The 20,803-nt window shown below is 45.8% G+C and overlaps 2 protein-coding genes across 2 annotated transcripts in view; both read right to left on the reverse strand.

Annotated features, from left to right (window-relative positions):
- The window catches only part of LOC115187885 (CUB and sushi domain-containing protein 3-like), a 1,475,978-nt gene that overhangs the window by 609,753 nt on the left and 845,422 nt on the right, over positions 1–20,803 (reverse strand).
- On the reverse strand, positions 1,151–20,357 carry LOC115187876 (double-strand-break repair protein rad21 homolog A). The gene is made up of 14 exons (XM_029746913.1): positions 20,213–20,357; positions 19,269–19,458; positions 18,563–18,692; positions 18,227–18,326; positions 17,847–17,953; positions 16,467–16,661; positions 15,795–15,917; positions 13,542–13,667; positions 10,921–11,144; positions 10,198–10,348; positions 9,221–9,366; positions 4,225–4,407; positions 3,663–3,743; positions 1,151–2,227 (listed from the first exon to the last, which is right to left on the reverse strand). Exons 2-14 carry the CDS (start codon positions 19,410–19,412, stop codon positions 2,036–2,038), a joined length of 1,902 nt encoding a protein of 633 aa, XP_029602773.1. The 5' UTR covers positions 19,413–19,458; positions 20,213–20,357; the 3' UTR covers positions 1,151–2,035.

Below are 20,803 nucleotides of genomic sequence, written 5' to 3' on the forward strand. Positions count from 1 at the left end.
CCAAGCAAAATTTCCTCAGCCTCCTGAGGTTGAAGAGACGCTGTTGCACCTTCTTCACCAGTTTTTTATTTTTATTTAACTTGGCAAGTCAGTAAAGAACAAATTCTTATTTACAATGACGGCCTACCCCGGGCCAATTGTGCGCTGCCCTATGAGACTCCCAATCACGGCCGGTTGTGATACAGCCTGGAATCGAACCAGGGTCTGTAGTGACGGCTCTTTCAATGACATGCAGAGCCTAAGACCGCTGCGCCACTCGGGAGAGGACCGTTTGTTTGTCAGTGATGTGTACGCCGAGGAACTTGAAGCTTTCCACCTTCTCCACTGCGGACCCGTCGATGCGGCGTAGCGGTTTTCTGAAGTTCACGATCACATTTTGTTGGCGTTGAGCGAGAGGTTATTTTTGTGGCACCACACTCCCAGGGCCTTCACCTCCTGCTTGAGGAAGGTCTGATGCACTTTAGGTAAAGATGAACTGTGCTTTAGCTGTATTTAATGAACGCAGTATAGTCCCACGACTGATTTTAACAGAGCCCATTTCGCCACCATTCTACGCTACAACAATGACCTCACGAGTGTGAACTGGTGTTGTATTCTAGAAAGCAGGATTATTAAAGGGATACGTCGAGATTTTGGCAATAAAGTCCTTTATTTACTTCCCCAGTCAGATAAACTCGGGGACACCATTTTTATGTCTCAGACTGTGTCCAGTATGAAGGAAGCAAGCTAGCTGTTCCCATAGACTTCCATTCAATGCGCTAATGTTTGTTAGCAACTGCCTTTTTTCTATTTTTTTTTTTACTTAAAAATTGCACTGTTGGTTAGCACCTGTAAGCATTTCACTGTTGTATTCGGCGCACATGACAAATAAAAATTGATTTCAAACTGCACAGACATAAAAAAATGATATCCACAAATTCATTGGACTCTGGAGAAGTAGGTAAAAAGGCCTCATTGCCAAAATATTGAAGTATCCCTTTAAGTTAGCCGCAACTTGTCGTCAAGTCAATTATTTTAAGTCCGCATTTCTCTGAAATATTAAACAATTTCAAGCCATTTTTGGACAGTCAGCTGGCAAAGTCAATGGATCCTGTTTTCCTGGAACAGATGCTTGTGATGTTACCGTCACCAGACTGAACTGCTCAGAGTGTTTAACCAAATCATTAAAACACTTTTATTTCAAATTCTTTACACAAGTATAACAACAGCTAGTTTTAACCACAGACTAAAAACATGGGATCGGCAACTTTCATTGAAACATGTACAAGCGTCTAGTTACTTTATGCAACAACAAAACAAACAAAAATTAAAAAATAGCTGTGGAGGTACAAAATAAAAACGGGCATTATTATACACCTAAACAATACAATTCAATGCTAGTTGTAATATAGCCAATTTATCAACAGAAATAAACAAATCTAGAAAACAAAATGGTTTTCATGAAAACCAGGTGCACTGAGGAAGAACTTGAGGTGAAGAGCACGTATTCAATTTCTCTCATGATATAACAGTACCTGCAAACAGCATGTATGTAACATGAAAGTCAAAATGTTCTTAAAAATGTTTTTTTGGGGGAGAAATCTTGATTGGAGACAAAACATTTGTGAAGTGTTGTCTTTTGATGAATTTGACCATTACAGATCAGTGGGAAATGTATTGTTACAAATAAACCCCCCCGAAAAGAAAAAAAATACTAATGTGGTCGGAAAGCTTTACAAAATGAAAAAGGAACTTGATAGGAAATATAAATATACTGAATAAATGCATTTCTCACTTAAAAACAACAATACCGCATGATTCAGCTGATGGAGATGCAGTACAATCCTTTTAAAAGTTAGCATTCAGGACCCCCACCCCAAAATGGCCACAAAAAAAACCTAAAAAACATAAAAATAGTGATAAAGCCATTTCCAAATGGCACCATATTCCCTATGTAGTGCACTACTTTTGACCAGAACCCTAAAGGTGCCATAAGGCTCTGGTCAAAAGTAGGGCGCTGTGTAGGAGCTAGTGCCATTCGGACCTCAGGCAGTGTCTAAACAAGGTGGAATCTTGGTCCGGCTGTAGCGATGATGTCACTGTAAGGCTCGGTCTGGTACAGCTCAATAGCCTGCTGTTTCTTCAGAACCAGGAAACTGTAGAACTTGGCGGCTGCCTGCTTCTTGTTGTTGTCTCGGCAAAGCTCCAACAAGCTGACCTGCTCGGCTCCCGTCTTGGCCATGACTCGCTGTAGAGGGGAGAGGACAGAGAGACAGGCACCTTACTGATCAATGGTCTGTCTAACTAGATAGACCGACCCAGGAGACAGGGGGTCGTCCAACTAGAACACAGACCGACCCAGGAGACAGGGGGTCGTCCGACTAGAACACAGACCGACCCAGGGGCTCGTCCAACTAGAACACAGACCGACCCAGGAGACAGGGGGTGGTCCAAATAGAACACAGACCGACCCAGGAGACAGGGGGTGGTCCAACTAGAACACAGACCGACCCAGGAGACAGGGGCTCGTCCAACTAGAACACAGACCGACCCAGGGGACAGGGGGTGGTCCAACTAGAACACAGACCGACCCAGGAGACAGGGGGTCGTCCAACTAGAACACAGACCGACCCAGGGGACAGTCCAACTAGAACACAGACCGACCCAGGAGACAGGGGGTCGTCCAACTAGAACACAGACCGACCCAGGAGACAGGGGGTCGTCCAACTAGAACACAGACCGACCCAGGGGACAGACTCCAGACAACCAGATGAGCATGAAAAGACATTATCAGAATACGGCCCTGTTTTCCATTATAGCAATTTTCCACATGGAAATGTGATATTATGTACCTCTAATTTCAAACAGAACATTAGCATAGTTTGTTTGTTCGTTTACCTACCTAAAGACGTGAACAACACCATGTTTGTTTACCTGAACACCATGTTTGTTTACCTGAAGAAGTGAACAACACCATGTTTGTTTACCTGAACAACACCATGTTTGTTTACCTGAACAACACCATGTTTGTTTACCTGAACAACACCATGTTTGTTTACCTGAACAACACCATGTTTGTTTACCTGAACAACACCATGTTTGTTTACCTGAACAACACCATGTTTGTTTACCTGAACAACACCATGTTTGTTTACCTGAACAACACCATGTTTGTTTACCTGAACAACACCATGTTTGTTTACCTGAACAACAGCATGTTTGTTTACCTGAACAACAGCATGTTTGTTTACCTGAACAACAGCATGTTTGTTTACCTGAACAACAGCATGTTTGTTTACCTGAACAACACCATGTTTGTTTACCTGAACAACACCATGTTTGTTTACCTGAACAACACCATGTTTGTTTACCTGAACAACACCATGTTTGTTTACCTGAACAACACCATGTTTGTTTACCTGAACAACACCATGTTTGTTTACCTGAACAACACCATGTTTGTTTACCTGAACAACACCATGTTTGTTTACCTGAACAACACCATGTTTGTTTACCTGAACAACACCGTGTTTGTTTACCTGAACAACACCGTGTTTGTTTACCTGAACAACACCGTGTTTGTTTACCTGAACAACACCGTGTTTGTTTACCTGAACAACACCGTGTTTGTTTACCTGAACAACACCGTGTTTGTTTACCTGAACAACACCGTGTTTGTTTACCTGAAGGCCATGCAGCATCTGCTGGGTCCTCTTGTTCCATCTCTTCTCCTCCTGGTCCTGGGTTGGATCCCCCTCCTCCTCCTGCACACAGAAACACCCTCTGAAAACATGCAGGACCCCAAGGGACCTGGACAGTCCATTCATCTCCAAAGGCCCACAAATGTTACTTGTCCATCGGTCCAATATGCAGGCGAGTTGAGGTCAGATTGTTGTGTTTATCAAGCTATGGTTCACGTTAACCCCAAGTGTGACGACACACACACACACACACACACACACACACACAGTTACATATCTTCTGAACTTAATTTCTAATCAGTTACGTCACTACTAACGCCACTTCCCCCCCTCCCCCCAGCCTCTACCCTCCCCTCCCCCAGCCTCCCCCACAGCCTCTACCCTCACCCCCAGCCTCTACCCTCACCCCCTCCCCCCATCCTCTACCCTCCCCTCCCCCAGCCTCTACCCTCCCCCAGCCTCTACCCTCCCCCAGCCTCTACCCTCCCCCAGCCTCTACCCTCCTCCCCCTATAAACCCTCTCTGATAACTTGCCACCACTCACCTCCTCATCACTGTCATCCTTGTCCTTCTTCTCCTTGTCCAGCAGGTCCAGTTCAGGCACCAGCTGTGTGAGGTTGAGGCTCTCCTCTGGGGGCAGGTCTACCTGGGCCATGGAGAGGACTGACTGATCAGCCTGAGCTAACGAGAGGACTGAGTGATCAGCCTGAGGCTCCTGGGCTCCCATCTAAAATGGACAGGAAAATAGGGTTAGATACACATACCAGAACAAGTCAGAGATATCCCAATCAACTGTAACAGCAGTGGGGGGAAAGGCTGATATCCCAATCAACTGTAACAGCAGTGGGGGGAAAGGCTGATATCCCAATCAACTCTAACAGCAGTGGGGGGAAAGGCTGATATCCCAATCAACTGTAACAGCAGTGGGGGGAAAGGCTGATATCCCAATCAACTAACAGCAGTGGGGGGAAAGGCTGATATCCCAATCAACTATAACAGCAGTGGGGGGAAAGGCTGATATCCCAATCAACTGTAACAGCAGTGGGGGGAAAAGGCTGATATCCCAATCAACTGTAACAGCAGTGGGGGGAAAGGCTGATATCCCAATCAACTGTAACAGCAGTGGGGGGAAAGGCTGATATCCCAATCAACTGTAACAGCAGTGGGGGGAAAGGCTGATATCCCAATCAACTAACAGCAGTGGGGAAAAAGGCTGATATCCCAATCAACTGTAACAGCAGTGGGGGGAAAAGGCTGATATCCCAATCAACTGTAACAGCAGTGGGGGGAAAAGGCTGATATCCCAATCAACTAACAGCAGTGGGGAAAAAGGCTGATATCCCAATCAACTGTAACAGCAGTGGGGGGAAAGGCTGATATCCCAATCAACTAACAGCAGTGGGGGGAAAAAGGCTGATATCCCAATCAACTGTAATAGCAGTGGGGGGAAAAGGCTGATATCCCAATCAACTGTAACAGCAGTGGGGGGAAAAGGCTGATATCCCAATCAACTGTAACAGCAGTGGGGGGAAAGGCTGATATCCCAATCAACTGTAACAGCAGTGGGGGGAAAGGCTGATATCCCAATCAACTGTAACAGCAGTGGGGGAAAAGGCTGATATCCCAATCAACTGTAACAGCAGTTGGGGAGAAAGGCTGATATCCCAATCAACTGTAACAGCAGTGGGGGGAACAGGCTGATATCCCAATCAACTGTAACAGCAGTGGGGGGAACAGGCTGATATCCCAATCAACTGTAACAGCAGTGGGGGGAACAGGCTGATATCCCAATCAACTGTAACAGCAGTGGGGGAAAAGGCTGATATCCCAATCAACTGTAACAGCAGTGGGGGGAAAGGCTGATATCCCAATCAACTGTAACAGCAGTTGGGGAAAAAGGCTGATATCCCAATCAACTGTAACAGCAGTGGGGGGAAAAGGCTGATATCCCAATCAACTGTAACAGCAGTGGGGGGAACAGGCTGATATCCCAATCAACTGTAACAGCAGTGGGGGAAAGGCTGATATCCCAATCAACTGTAACAGCAGTGGGGGGAAAGGCTGATATCCCAATCAACTGTAACAGCAGTGGGGGAAAAGGCTGATATCCCAATCAACTGTAACAGCAGTGGGGGGGAAAAGGCTGATATCCCAATCAACTGTAACAGCAGTGGGGGGAAAGGCTGATATCCCAATCAACTGTAACAGCAGTGGGGGGAAAGGCTGATATCCCAATCAACTGTAACAGCAGTGGGGGGAAAGGCTGATATCCCAATCAACTGTAACAGCAGTGGGGGGAAAGGCTGATATCCCAATCAACTAACAGCAGTGGGGGGAAAGGCTGATATCCCAATCAACTGTAACAGCAGTGGGGGGAAAAGGCTGATATCCCAATCAACTGTAACAGCAGTGGGGGGAACAGGCTGATATCCCAATCAACTGTAACAGCAGTGGGGGAAAGGCTGATATCCCAATCAACTGTAACAGCAGTGGGGGGAAAGGCTGATATCCCAATCAACTGTAACAGCAGTGGGGGAAAGGCAGATATCCCAATCAACTGTAACAGCAGTGGGGGGAAAAGGCTGATATCCCAATCAACTGTAACAGCAGTGGGGGAACAGGCTGATATCCCAATCAACTGTAACAGCAGTGGGGGGAAAGGCTGATATCCCAATCAACTGTAACAGCAGTGGGGGGAAAGGCTGATATCCCAATCAACTAACAGCAGTGGGGGGAAAGGCTGATATCCCAATCAACTGTAACAGCAATGGGGGGGAAAGGCTGATATCCCAATCAACTAACAGCAGTGGGGGGAAAGGCTGATATCCCAATCAACTAACAGCAGTGGGGGGAAAGGCTGATATCCCAATCAACTGTAACAGCAATGGGGGGGAAAGGCTGATATCCCAATCAACTAACAGCAGTGGGGGGAAAGGCTGATATCCCAATCAACTAACAGCAGTGGGGAAAAAGGCTGATATCCCAATCAACTGTAACAGCAGTGGGGGGAAAGGCTGATATCCCAATCAACTGTAACAGCAGTGGGGGGAAAGGCTGATATCCCAATCAACTAACAGCAGTGGGGAAAAAGGCTGATATCCCAATCAACTGTAACAGCAGTGGGGGGAAAGGCTGATATCCCAATCAACTAACAGCAGTGGGGAAAAAGGCTGATATCCCAATCAACTGTAACAGCAGTGGGGAAAAAGGCTGATATCCCAATCAACTGTAATAGCAGTGGGGGGAAAAGGCTGATATCCCAATCAACTGTAACAGCAGTGGGGGGAAAAGGCTGATATCCCAATCAACTGTAACAGCAGTGGGGGGAAAGGCTGATATCCCAATCAACTGTAACAGCAGTGGGGGGAAAGGCTGATATCCCAATCAACTGTAACAGCAGTGGGGGAAAAGGCTGATATCCCAATCAACTGTAACAGCAGTGGGGGGAAAGGCTGATATCCCAATCAACTGTAACAGCAGTTGGGGAAAAAGGCTGATATCCCAATCAACTGTAACAGCAGTGGGGGGAACAGGCTGATATCCCAATCAACTGTAACAGCAGTGGGGGGAACAGGCTGATATCCCAATCAACTGTAACAGCAGTGGGGGGAAAAGGCTGATATCCCAATCAACTGTAACAGCAGTGGGGGGAAAGGCTGATATCCCAATCAACTGTAACAGCAGTGGGGGAAAAGGCTGATATCCCAATCAACTGTAACAGCAGTGGGGGAACAGGCTGATATCCCAATCAACTGTAACAGCAGTGGGGGGAACAGGCTGATATCCCAATCAACTGTAACAGCAGTGGGGGGAACAGGCTGATATCCCAATCAACTGTAACAGCAGTGGGGGAAAGGCTGATATCCCAATCAACTGTAACAGCAGTGGGGGGAAAGGCTGATATCCCAATCAACTGTAACAGCAGTGGGGGAAAAGGCTGATATCCCAATCAACTGTAACAGCAGTGGGGGGAAAAGGCTGATATCCCAATCAACTGTAACAGCAGTGGGGGGAAAGGCTGATATCCCAATCAACTGTAACAGCAGTGGGGGAACAGGCTGATATCCCAATCAACTGTAACAGCAGTGGGGGGAAAGGCTGATATCCCAATCAACTGTAACAGCAGTGGGGGGAAAGGCTGATATCCCAATCAACTAACAGCAGTGTGGGGAAAGGCTGATATCCCAATCAACTGTAACAGCAATGGGGGGGAAAGGCTGATATCCCAATCAACTAACAGCAGTGGGGGGAAAGGCTGATATCCCAATCAACTGTAACAGCAGTTGGGGAAAAAGGCTGATATCCCAATCAACTGTAACAGCAGTGGGGGGAAAAGGCTGATATCCCAATCAACTGTAACAGCAGTGGGGGGAACAGGCTGATATCCCAATCAACTGTAACAGCAGTGGGGGAAAGGCTGATATCCCAATCAACTGTAACAGCAGTGGGGGGAAAGGCTGATATCCCAATCAACTGTAACAGCAGTGGGGGAAAAGGCTGATATCCCAATCAACTGTAACAGCAGTGGGGGGAAAGGCTGATATCCCAATCAACTGTAACAGCAGTGGGGGAACAGGCTGATATCCCAATCAACTGTAACAGCAGTGGGGGGAAAGGCTGATATCCCAATCAACTGTAACAGCAGTGGGGGGAAAGGCTGATATCCCAATCAACTAACAGCAGTGGGGGGAAAGGCTGATATCCCAATCAACTGTAACAGCAATGGGGGGGAAAGGCTGATATCCCAATCAACTAACAGCAGTGGGGGGAAAGGCTGATATCCCAATCAACTAACAGCAGTGGGGGAAAAGGCTGATATCCCAATCAACTGTAACAGCAGTGGGGGGAAAGGCTGATATCCCAATCAACTAACAGCAGTGGGGGGAAAGGCTGATATCCCAATCAACTAACAGCAGTGGGGAAAAAGGCTGATATCCCAATCAACTGTAACAGCAGTGGGGGGAAAGGCTGATATCCCAATCAACTATAACAGCAGTGGGGGAACAGGCTGATATCCCAATCAACTGTAACAGCAGTGGGGGGAAAAGGCTGATATCCCAATCAACTGTAACAGCAGTGGGGGGAAAAGGCTGATATCCCAATCAACTGTAACAGCAGTGGGGGGGAAAGGCTGATATCCCAATCAACTATAACAGCAGTGGGGGGAAAAAGGCTGATATCCCAATCAACTAACAGCAGTGGGGGGAAAAAGGCTGATATCCCAATCAACTATAACAGCAGTGGGGGGAACAGGCTGATATCCCAATCAACTGTAACAGCAGTGGGGGGGAAAGGCTGATATCCCAATCAACTGTAACAGCAGTGGGGGAAAAAGGCTGATATCCCAATCAACTGTAACAGCAGTGGGGGGAACAGGCTGATATCCCAATCAACTGTAACAGCAGTGGGGGAAAAAGGCTGATATCCCAATCAACTATAACAGCAGTGGGGGGGAAAGGCAGATATCCCAATCAACTGTAACAGCAGTGGGGGGGAAAGGCAGATATCCCAGTCTCCTGAATGAAAGCAGCAGTACTCACAGGCAGGCCAGCCTCCTTGTCGTGGGCCTTGTGTTTGAGTCCGTGTGGGGTGGATGGTGGTGGCATGACAGACTCATCCAGGGTGGTCCTACTTCCCTCCATGGCTGAGGCCTGCAGCATACTGGGTTCCTCCATGATGGTCTGGTCTGAGGAGAGAGAGAGAGACAGGGTTGGGTTGATAATGACAGAGGAACAACCAGATGTCCATGATGGTCTGGTCTGAGGAGAGAAACGGAGACAGCCTTCTCCAGGGTTAGTATATGAGGGGTGAGACAGCCTTCTCCAGGGTTAGTATATGAGGGGTGAGACAGCCTTCTCCAGGGTTAGTATATGAGGGGTGAGACAGCCTTCTCCAGGGTTAGTATATGAGGGGTGAGACAGCCTTCTCCAGGGTTAGTATATGAGGGGTGAGACAGGGAGAAAGCCTTCTCCAGGGTTAGTATATGAGGGGTGAAACAGGGAGAAAGCCTTCTCCAGGGTTAGTATATGAGGGGTGAAACAGGGAGAAAGCCTTCTCTAGGGTTAGTATATGAGGGGTGAGACAGCCTTCTCTAGGGTTAGTATATGAGGGGTGAAACATGGAGAAAGCCTTCTCCAGGGTTAGTATATGAGGGGTGAGACAGGGAGAAAGCCTTCTCCAGGGTTAGTATATGAGGGGTGAAACAGGGAGAAAGCCTTCTCCAGGGTTAGTATATGAGGGGTGAAACATGGAGAAAGCCTTCTCCAGGGTTAGTATATGAGGGGTGAAACATGGAGAAAGCCTTCTCCAGGGTTAGTATATGAGGGGTGAGACAGGGAGAAAGCCTTCTCCAGGGTTAGTATATGAGGGGTGAGACAGGGAGAAAGCCTTCTCCAGGGTTAGTATATGAGCGGTGAGACAGGGAGAAAGCCTTCTCCAGGGTTAGTATGAGGGGTGAGACAGGGAGAAAGCCTTCTCCAGGGTTAGTATGAGGGGTGAAAGGCTTAAGGTAACTTACCGATAACGTCCCTGCCTGACAGAGCCTCCTCTCTGGGCACCTCGGGGTTCTCCAGGTCCTTGAGGAACTCATCCAGACTGTCAGCCTCTCCTCCCTTCCTCCTCTTCCTCATCTCATCCGGCACCAGGGGAGTCAGGCAGCGCGTGAACATCTGACAACACAGGACATATTTCAGTTAAAACCCATTGGACTTCAGTCGTCCCAGAGGGACAGTTAATGACACCTCCTCCAGACTATTCTAGTTTTTAGTTATTTTACCTTTATTTAAAACGAGGCAAATCAGTTAAGAACAAATTCTTATTTATAATGAAGGCCTACCGGGGAACAGTGGGTTAACTGTCTTGTTCAGGGGCAGAACGACAGATTTTTACCTTGTCAGCTCGGGGGATTTGATCTTGCAATCGAAAAGTCCAACGCTCTAACCACTAGGCTACCCTGCCCGCCTCCCCCCTCTAACCGCTAGGCTACCCGCCTCCCCCCTCTAACCGCTAGGCTACCCGCCTCCCCCCCTCTAACCGCTAGGCTACCCGCCTCCCCCCCTCTAACCGCTAGGCTACCCTGCCGCTCATTTTACTAAAGAGTAAACCTTATTCAGAAGTCTAGTCTCATCTATACCTAGTGAGATACAGCTGAAAGGTAAATGGTTTCATGCATCTTACTCAGTAACGGCATCTTCAAAAGGCCATTGTTCTGTGTGTGTGTTGACCTCCTGCCGTCTCTTACCTTCAACAGTTTGCTGTTCCAGAGCGGCTGCGCTGGGAGAGAGAAGAGTTTCTCCACTCCTCCCGTCTCTTTCCACATCATCAGCTTCTTGGTGGGAGGGGCCAGGTCCAACGTGGTCACGATGTCAGAGTAGTCGCTGAGCTGGGCGCGGATCGACTTACTGTCCAGCTCTTTCAGGTTGTCGACAATCAGCTTCCTCTTCCTCTTTGCCTTGGTCTCTTTCACTAGACAGAAGTGTGGATGTCATTCTCCTTCACTAGACAGAAGTGTGGATGTCATTCTCCTTCACTAGACAGAAGTGTGGATGTCATTCTCGCTCACTAGACAGAAGTGTGGATGTCATTCTCTTTCACTAGACAGAAGTGTGGATGTCATTCTCTTTCACTAGACAGAAGTGTGGATGTCATTCTCCTTCACTAGACAGAAGTGTGGATGTCATTCTCCTTCACTAGACAGAAGTGTGGATGTCATTCTCCTTCACTAGACAGAAGTGTGGATGTCATTCTCCTTCACTAGACAGAAGTGTGGATGTCATTCTCCTTCACTAGACAGAAGTGTGGATGTCATTCTCCTTCACTAGACAGAAGTGTGGATGTCCTTCTCAGACACTAGACAGAAGTGTGGATGTCATTCTCTTTCACTAGACAGAAGTGTGGATGTCCTTCTCAGACACTAGACAGAAGTGTGGATGTCATTCTCCTTCACTAGACAGAAGTGTGGATGTCATTCTCCTTCACTAGACAGAAGTGTGGATGTCATTCTCCTTCACTAGACAGAAGTGTGGATGTCATTCTCCTTCACTAGACAGAAGTGTGGATGTCATTCTCCTTCACTAGACAGAAGTGTGGATGTCATTCTCGCTCACTAGACAGAAGTGTGGATGTCATTCTCCTTCACTAGACAGAAGTGTGGATGTCATTCTCCTTCACTAGACAGAAGTGTGGATGTCATTCTCCTTCACTAGACAGAAGTGTGGATGTCATTCTCCTTCACTAGACAGAAGTGTGGATGTCATTCTCCTTCACTAGACAGAAGTGTGGATGTCATTCTCCTTCACTAGACAGAAGTGTGGATGTCATTCTCCTTCACTAGACAGAAGTGTGGATGTCATTCTCCTTCACTAGACAGAAGTGTGGATGTCATTCTCCTTCACTAGACAGAAGTGTGGATGTCATTCTCCTTCACTAGACAGAAGTGTGGATGTCATTCTCCTTCACTAGACAGAAGTGTGGATGTCATTCTCCTTCACTAGACAGAAGTGTGGATGTCATTCTCCTTCACTAGACAGAAGTGTGGATGTCATTCTCCTTCACTAGACAGAAGTGTGGATGTCATTCTCGTTCACTAGACAGAAGTGTGGATGTCATTCTCGTTCACTAGACAGAAGTGTGGATGTCACTCTCCCACTAAAATCACTAATTCTTTCACATTTGTTTTCTTCCACCACAGACGGAGAAGTTTGATAGCTGAAACGTGAGCAGAATAAACAAGGTGACTCTTCGCCAGCAGGGGGCATATTTCCCGGTATCGTATCCATACTGGAGTCGTTCAAAGAAAAAGCGATTCTTCAAAAGCTCAAGTCCCTGCGGCGTCAATCAGCTGTGTGTCAGCATTTCATTACGGAGGAAACGCGAGTTATTCTCTTCGTTCCAGACAAGCTGAGACAACTGAAGTGCTTGTCATTGTGTTTTTACAGAACTACAGATTAAAAACTACCCAACACTCCTTTGCTGTGAAGAAGTATATTTGTTGCATATTTTTGACACTGAAATGTTTTCAACCAAAACCTAATATTAGATAAAGGAAACCAGAGTTTAGAAATACATTTAAAAAAATATATATATACTTGTTTTATATAACTAACAAAGTTACTCAACACCCAATTCCCCTGTGAAAAAGTAATTTCCTCCTTACACTCAAAACATTTTAACAATTTTTCAACCAAACACTGCATTCCACAGTAACAAACGTATACCAACAGTCCAGCATGGTGGTGGTAGTAGTGAGATGGTTTGGGGATGATTTGCTGCCTCAGGACCTGGACGACTTGCCTTAATAGAAGGAACCATGAATTCTCCTCTGTATGGAAGAATTCTACAGGAGAACGTCAGGCCCATCTGTCCGTGAGCTGAAGCACAGCCGGGTCATGCAGCAAGACAATGATCCAAAACAACACAATCAAGTCTACACGAAAATGGTGAACAAAGCAACACATTTGACGTTTTGGAATGGCCTAGTCAAAGTCCAGACATCATCCCAATTTGAGATGTTGTGGTAGGACTTGAAACGAGCAGTTCATGCTTGAAAAGCCACAAATGTCACTGAGTTAAAGCAGTTCTGCATGGAAGAAACGGGACAGAATTCCTCCACAGAGATGTGAGAGACTGATCAACAACTACAGGAAGTCATTGCAGATAAAGGTGTCACATCCAGTTATTGAGTGTAAAGGGGGCAACTACTTTTCCCCACAGGGGAATTGGGTGTTGCGTAACTTTGTTAATAAAATAAGTATACTTTTTCACAGCACTGTATTTATAGCAGATTTAGATTTTAACAGTCAATGAAAGAGAGGTGCTTTTGGTTGTGTTTCTACACTATTCTGACAGAGTGGAGCTGCTCACCAGTGATGTCGATGGGCTCCAGGGCAAAAGCCTCCTCCTCATTGTGGACCAGAGTGGTCTGCTCCGTCTGGTCCTGCATGGCCGGCAGGGGCTCGACCGGGCCGGAGTCTGGACTGTCTGGACCGGCTGTGGGACAACAACACGTTTTAAAACATACAGTAGGAGTGATGCCACCAGTAATGATCTTCTAGCTAGTTTTAATGGCGTCATGGTTAAATCGATAATAACACGCTTCTAGGTACTGTTGAAGTCAGAAGTTTACATACCACTTAGGTTGGAGTCATTAAAACTTGTTTTTCAACCAGTCCACACATTTCTTGTTAACAAACTATAGTTTTGGCAAGTCGGTTAGGACATCTACTTTGTGCATGACAAGTCATTTTCCCAACAATTGTTCAGAGATTATTTCACTTATAATTCCCTATTACAATTCCAGTGGGTCAGAAGTTTACATACACTAAGTTGACTGTGCCTTTAAACAGCTTGGAAAATTCCCCCAAAATGATGTCATGGCTTTAGAAGCTTCTGATAGGCTAATTGACATCATTTGAGTCAATTGGAGGTGTACCTGTGGATGTATTTCAAGGCCTACCTTCAAACTCAGTGCCTCTGCTTGACATCATGGGAAAATCTAAAGAAATCAGTCAAGACCTCAGAAAAAAAATTGTTGACCTCCACAAGTCTGGTTCATCCTTGGGAGCAATTTCCTCCTGAACTCCTGAAGGTACCATGTTCATCTGTACAAACAATAGTACGCAAGTATAAACACCATGGGACCACGCAGTCGTCATACCACTCAGGAAGGAGACGTGTTCTGTCTCCTAGAGATGAATGTACTTTGGTGCGAAAAGTGCAAATCAATCCCAGAACAGCAGCAAAGGACCTTGTGAAGATGCTGGAGAAAACAGGTACAAAAGTATCTATATCCACAGTAAAACGAGTCCTACGTCGACATAACCTGAAAGGCCGCTCAGCAAGGAAGAAGCCACTGCTCCAAAACCGCCATAAAAAGCCAGACTACGGTTTGCAACTGCACACGGGGACAAAGATCGTACTTTTTGGAGAAATGTCCTCTGGTCTGATGAAACAAAATTAGAACTGTTTGGCCATAATGACCATCGTTATATTTGAAGGAAAAAGGGGGAGGCTTGCAAGCCGAAGAACACCATCCCAACCGTGAAGCACGGGGGTGGCAGCATCATGTTGTGGAGGTGCTTTGCTGAAGGAGGGACTGGTGCACTTCACAAAATAAATCGCATCATGAGGAATGAAAATGATGTGGATATATTGAAGCAACATCTCAAGACATCAGTCAGGAAGTTAAAGCTTGGTCGCAAATGGGTCTTCCAAATGGACAATGACAAAGTCAAGATATGAGTGGCCATCACAAAGCCCTGGCCTCAATCCCATAGAAAATATGTGGGCAGAACTGAAAAAGCGTTTGCGAGCAAGGAGGCCTACAAACCTGACTCAGTTACACCAGCTGTCAGGAGGAATGGGCCAAAATTCACCCAACTTATTGTGGCAAGCTTGTGGAAGGCCACCCGACACGTTTAACCCAAATTAAACAATTTAAAGGCAATGCTACCAAATACTAATTGAGTGTATGTAAACTTCTGACCCACTGGGAATGTGAAAAAATAAAATAAGAGCTGAAATAAATAATTCTCTCTACTATTATTCTGACATTTCACATTCTTAAAATAAAGTGGTGATCCTAACAGGACATTTTTACTCAGATTAAATGTCAGGAATTGTGAAAAACTGAGTTTAAATGTATTTGACTAAGGTGTATGTAAACTTCCCACTTCAACTGTAGTTTTAATGGTGTCATGGTTAATCGATAACAAAACACACAAGCTTGTGATCCGGGTAGTGTTCAGTAGGGAGAAAACGTTTTGAAACAGGGAGGTACTACCTGAACTTGTCAAGTAAGAACACAGGTGTTTGTTTTCTGCTGGGAAACGTATTTGCTACGGTACGCCCTACTGAACAACACACTGATTTGTTATCCCTTTCTGACTCTAGAGAGAGCGAGAGAGCGCGAGCGAGAGACACAGAGACAGAGAGACACAGAGACACAGAGACACAGAGACAGAGAGACAGAGAGACAGAGAGACAGAGAGACAGAGAGACAGAGAGACAGAGAGACAGAGAGACAGAGAGACAGAGAGACAGAGAGACAGAGAGACAGAGACAGAGAGAGAGATCAACAGATTTAAATGACCACATCGGTCTGGGTAAAGAACGTACGTGACTGTAGGTTGTCAAAGTCGTCCTCATCGTCTCCATGGTCTGGGGGGATCACGCTCTCTGTGATGGCTGGAGGGTCGTCAAATATACCACCCCCATCCTCTTGGGACAGTAGTTTATCCACTGGACAAACGAGACAGAACACGGTTCAGGCTCCGGGACAAACCATTTTGGGGTTGGGGGGTGATAAAACATTGACTGTGGTCATCTCATTACTCTGAATTTAGAATAGTACTGTATTAATCCTTCACATAAAAACACACAGCTTAAAAGCACAGAGACAGTCAACACTGTATGGCGGTTTCCCAGCATTCCCCTCCCTCCCTAAGAGCACAGACAGTTAACACTATATGGCGGTTTCCCAGCATCCCCCCCATCCCTACCCAGCATTCCCCTCCCTCCCTAAGAGCACAGACAGTCAACACTATATGGCGGTTTCCCAGCATCCCCCCCATCCCTACCCAGCATTCCCCTCCCTCCCTAAGAGCAGACAGTCAACACTATATGGCGGTTTCCCAGCATCCCCCCCAGCCTTCCCCTCTACCCAGCCTTCCCCTCTACCCAGCATCCCCCCTCTACCCAGCATTCCCCCTCTACCCAGCATTCCCCCTCTACCCAGCATTCCCCCTCTACCCAGCATTCCCCCTCTACCCAGCACCCCCCCCTCCCTACCCAGCATTCCTCCTTCGTTGTTCTCCATGGTGTCTCCGAAGTCGTCGTACTCTAGGTGGTTGGACTTGTCCGGCAGGTGAGCAGGCCCAGGCTCAGCCTCCAGTAGCAGATTAGAGGCTGTCGCTCCATGGATGATGTCGTCTTCAAAGCCTCCCTCTACCCTCATCATCTCACGGTCATCCATGCCAAAGTCAGCTGGGAGCGAGGGAGGGACACAGAGGGTTGTTACAATACATGGAAAGCCAATGGCAAAGAGATGGGATAATGTGATGCAAGGTAAAAATGTACATCTCCAGCTTAGTAACCTAGTTGGCATTATGAGAATGTCTCCAGCTCAGTAACCATAGTAACCTAGTTGGCATTATGAGAATGTCTCCAGCTCAGTAACCATAGTAACCTAGTTGGCATTATGAGAATGTCTCCAGCTCAGTAACCATAGTAACCTAGTTATCATTATGAGAATGTCTCCAGCTCAGTAACCATAGTAACCTAGTTATCATTATGAGAATGTCTCCAGCTGAGTAACCATAGTAACCTAGTTAGCATTATGAGAATGTCTCCAGCTCAGTAACCATAGTAACCTAGTTAGCATTATGAGAATGTCTCCAGCTGAGTAACCATAGTAACCTAGTTATCATTATGAGAATGTCTCCAGCAGAGTAACCATAGTAACCTAGTTAGCATTATGAGAATGTCTCCAGCTCAGTAACCATAGTAACCTAGTTGGCATTATGACTTAAGTTTTAGATCTGCATTCCCAATAGTTTACAGGGAAATACAATGTTGTGTATTATGAACAGGACTTGCTGCTGCATATACAGTACCGATCCATAACCCAGTTAAAGAGATTCTCAGGTACTTTGTATACTTTTTAGCCAGTAGTTCTGAAAGTAGCACGCACGAGCCAAAAGCGGTCCACTAAAATTGTGTACTACATCACGAATGTGAGGAGCTGAAGCTCATTGGCTAGAACTAAAATTGTGTACTACATCACGAATGTGAGGAGCTGAAGCTCATTGGCTAGAACTAAAATGGTGTACTACATCACGAATGTGAGGAGCTGAAGCTCATTGGCTAGAACTAAAATTGCTAGGGGGCTGGCCCACGTGGGGGGAAATGTAGGTTAAATGTGGCGTAGCATGGCACAGATATACATACATACACACACACACATATATATATATATAAAAAGTTGCTTTGAAACTAGGGATTTCACAGCTAATTGAGGTATGAGTAATTCTGCTCAGATTATGCATGTATGAAACACCAGATTGACATCAAGCCAAAGGCGGGAGGTTAAATAAATAAATACTTTCTTGGTCGCCAAAATACCGGAGCATGTCTAACAATACCCAGGAATATTGACTGACAGCACCGTACCAAAGTCATTGTCCTGCATGAGGCTGAGGTTCCCCACCTCCTCCCTCATGGTGATCTCCTCCACTCTGCTCTGGTTCAGGGTGAACTGCTGGGCTACATCTATGTCACTGTGGAAACAACAGGTAGTGTTAACCTTTCAACTCAGTTCATTATAGCTGCATATCACTGTTCCTTATGTCAGATGGCCGAGTACAATCTGTATTTGGTTGGAAGGGACGGGGTCTCCTAAAATTAGGAGAATACTTGTTTGTTGATTTGCATCCTCATTAGTTACCTGTTACAATAGCAACAATCTACTTCCTGGGAGGGCTGTGTAGGGTTGTATTGGGAAGGAACTTCCTCCATAGACAATATATATATCACCTATATGTATGACTTACTCAAGGTCAGGTAAGGGTTGGTCAAAGTCATGGAAATCCTCAGGCAGAGTGATGGCGTTGTAGGCAGCCTCTCTGTTCTCCTCTGGCAGATCCACAACACCTGGAGGGCAGCAGCCAGACAGAGTGGTGAGCAAACAAACAGTCAGTAAGGCTAGGATCACCAGCCGCTCAAACTCCTGATCTCTTCAGGTTTATTCCTAGTCGAGTACCTGGTCTGAAAGCCATGTTGATTTAGCTTATTCCTAGTCACATAAAACCCCGAGCTACATACCTAGTTTGAAAGCCATGTTGATTAATCTTATTTCCTAGTCCCATAATAAGAGCCAAGCTACACACCTGGTCTGAAAGCCATCTTGATCTTGATGAAGGCTTCATTACAGTCAGCCAGGAGGTACTTGGCCTTCCTGTTGTAGATCCTCACCACACCGAGCAGGAGGTGACCTGAGGTCCTCAGCGCCATCTTCACCTAGGAGGGAGGGGGGAGGGAGACAGAACAATGGGTGTATTCAGTGTGGCGAAACGTTCTGAACGCTGTTGAAACAGAATGAAGAGAGACGATATGATACCCTAATTCTATCTGACAATCCATTTCTTAGTCAACAAAATGAGACTTCTACATGAACGTTGCGTAACCATGTGCCGTCCTGAACAGGTCCCACGGATCACATCAGGGAGGAGACGTCACAGGTAACGTTACATCATTATCGTCTGTACAACAGTCGACAGCAAGCTTCACCCAGTAGCTGCGGTCACTACCAAGGTAATGTTAACTTGATGTGGGTAACATGCATGCAGTATCAGTCAATCGGTCTGGTTCTAATCTGGTCACTACCTAGTTCCATCATTAGACCCTTGTCTACTTCTTCCACATGTAGATCTGAAACTATTGGATTGGTCAAAGCGGGAATAAAAGATAGCCAATGGGGACGTCTAATGAACGGCTGAGGGATGAGACTGACTTCTCAGACTGGGCCTTTCATTGTGTAACGACATTCAACAGAGACATGAATGATGATATCTGCTAGACAGGCTTCCCCTTTACCTTGGGACAGATGATGCTCTCCACACTGCTCTCCAGGTTACATTCAAACACATGAGCCTTGGTCAGCTTCTTGTCCCAGTGGGCCGCTAGCCAGATCTTGGCCAGAGGCCCACGTTTGGACAGGACAAAGTGGGCGTAGAACATTGCCCAGGTTGGTTGCTAGCTCTTGAAGAACCGGGGGTAAGAGCACCTGGAATAGAGAAAGCAGTATGTAAAGCTTTAAGATGTGAAATAGCAACTTTTTAAAAAAATGTTTAGGTAGCTAAACTTTTGGGGTAGAGAATTCGTCATGCAAAATAGACGGTAGTTGTAGCTAATATCGACAAATAAAATGTGTAGTTTAGGATTGAAGATCAGACTCATTCACGACTCTTTTGGATGATAGGATGCCAATAATCAGAAATATCTTCCTTGCAATCTAATAAATAACTTAGTTAGCGAATTAATGTACTGGTTGAAACGAGATTCATATAGTTAGTAGCTCATGTTCAAGTACTGGTGGACTTGCGAGTTAAAAGTTGTCCGGAAAAAAAAAAAAATCAACTACTTGGGGTCTTTTGATTGAACATGGCTAGGCTATCATGCTAACATGCTAGCTCACGTTAAATGTTTAGTTAGCAAGAGAGCTAGTTAGCTAGCTTGAAATCCTAGCAACAATTTCAGGAAATATACACAAGTAAACAAAATAAGAAGAGAAGCATGATGATACATAATCCTAATTGATCATAAACGTGGATGCATCATTTCACGGTAACTAGCGACGGTGCTGAGCGGGCAATAACTGCAAACACTTTTATTTTCTCGGTAGCGGTTAGCAGGCGCGCTAGTCGGTAGCAAGTAGGAGGGCCCCGGTACAGAAAGAATCGGCGTGCACGCTAATTTCTCATCACAAAACTCACAAATCAGATTTTTTTTTTTTATAATGTAAAATATATTTAACTTACCGATTGTACCCCCCTTTGAAAATAAATATCAATGATTATGCAATTCCTCCCAGCGATTGTGTTCCTGTTGTACTCATGAAAAGAGTCAAGATGGCGCCAGTAGCCTTCCTCCCGCTCAGTGTCCTTTTAAAATCAGCAGGATGTTTACAGCCGACAAAATGGCCCAGGGAGGAGTCTGTTCCTGTTGACAGACAGCTGCAAATGGAAATACTGCATGTGCGTTGACCAATGATAGCGGGCCAGATTGTTTCAATTCGATTATGGCAAAAAATTAAATATGCAATCTGATTAATACAAGTGTGTATGAAAATGTATGCACTATCTACTGTAAATCGCTCTGGATAACTGACTAAAATGTATGTGTGTGAAAGATAGAGAAGGACGAGATGCTTCGCTCCTGAGCCAGACTTTAAAATTTGCGGATTCGATTAGCCAAGGGGCACCAGTCTATGGCCCGTGACTTGAACTGGCAAAAGTAAAACGAAATAAATGTTTATTTGTCACATGCGCCGAATACAACATGTGTGGAGTTTACAGTGAAATGCTTATGTACAAGCCATTTCCCAACAATGCATAGTTCAAAAGTAAAAA

The sequence above is a fragment of the Salmo trutta genome, unplaced genomic scaffold (assembly GCF_901001165.1).
Source record: "Salmo trutta unplaced genomic scaffold, fSalTru1.1, whole genome shotgun sequence".
In the NCBI taxonomy this organism is placed as follows: Eukaryota; Metazoa; Chordata; class Actinopteri; order Salmoniformes; family Salmonidae; genus Salmo; species Salmo trutta.

Bases quoted from the DNA above. Each gene is read 5' to 3' on its own strand.
- LOC115187876 (XM_029746913.1), bottom strand. From the start codon at position 19,412: ATGTTCTACGCCCACTTTGTCCTGTCCAAACGTGGGCCTCTGGCCAAG. The intron at 13,668-15,794 runs GTACGTTCTTTA...GTTGTCCCACAG, and splicing joins CTTTGACAACCTACAGTCAC to CCGGTCCAGACAGTCCAGAC. The intron at 9,367-10,197 runs GTAAGTTACCTT...CTCTCTCCTCAG, and splicing joins GTCAGGCAGGGACGTTATCG to ACCAGACCATCATGGAGGAA.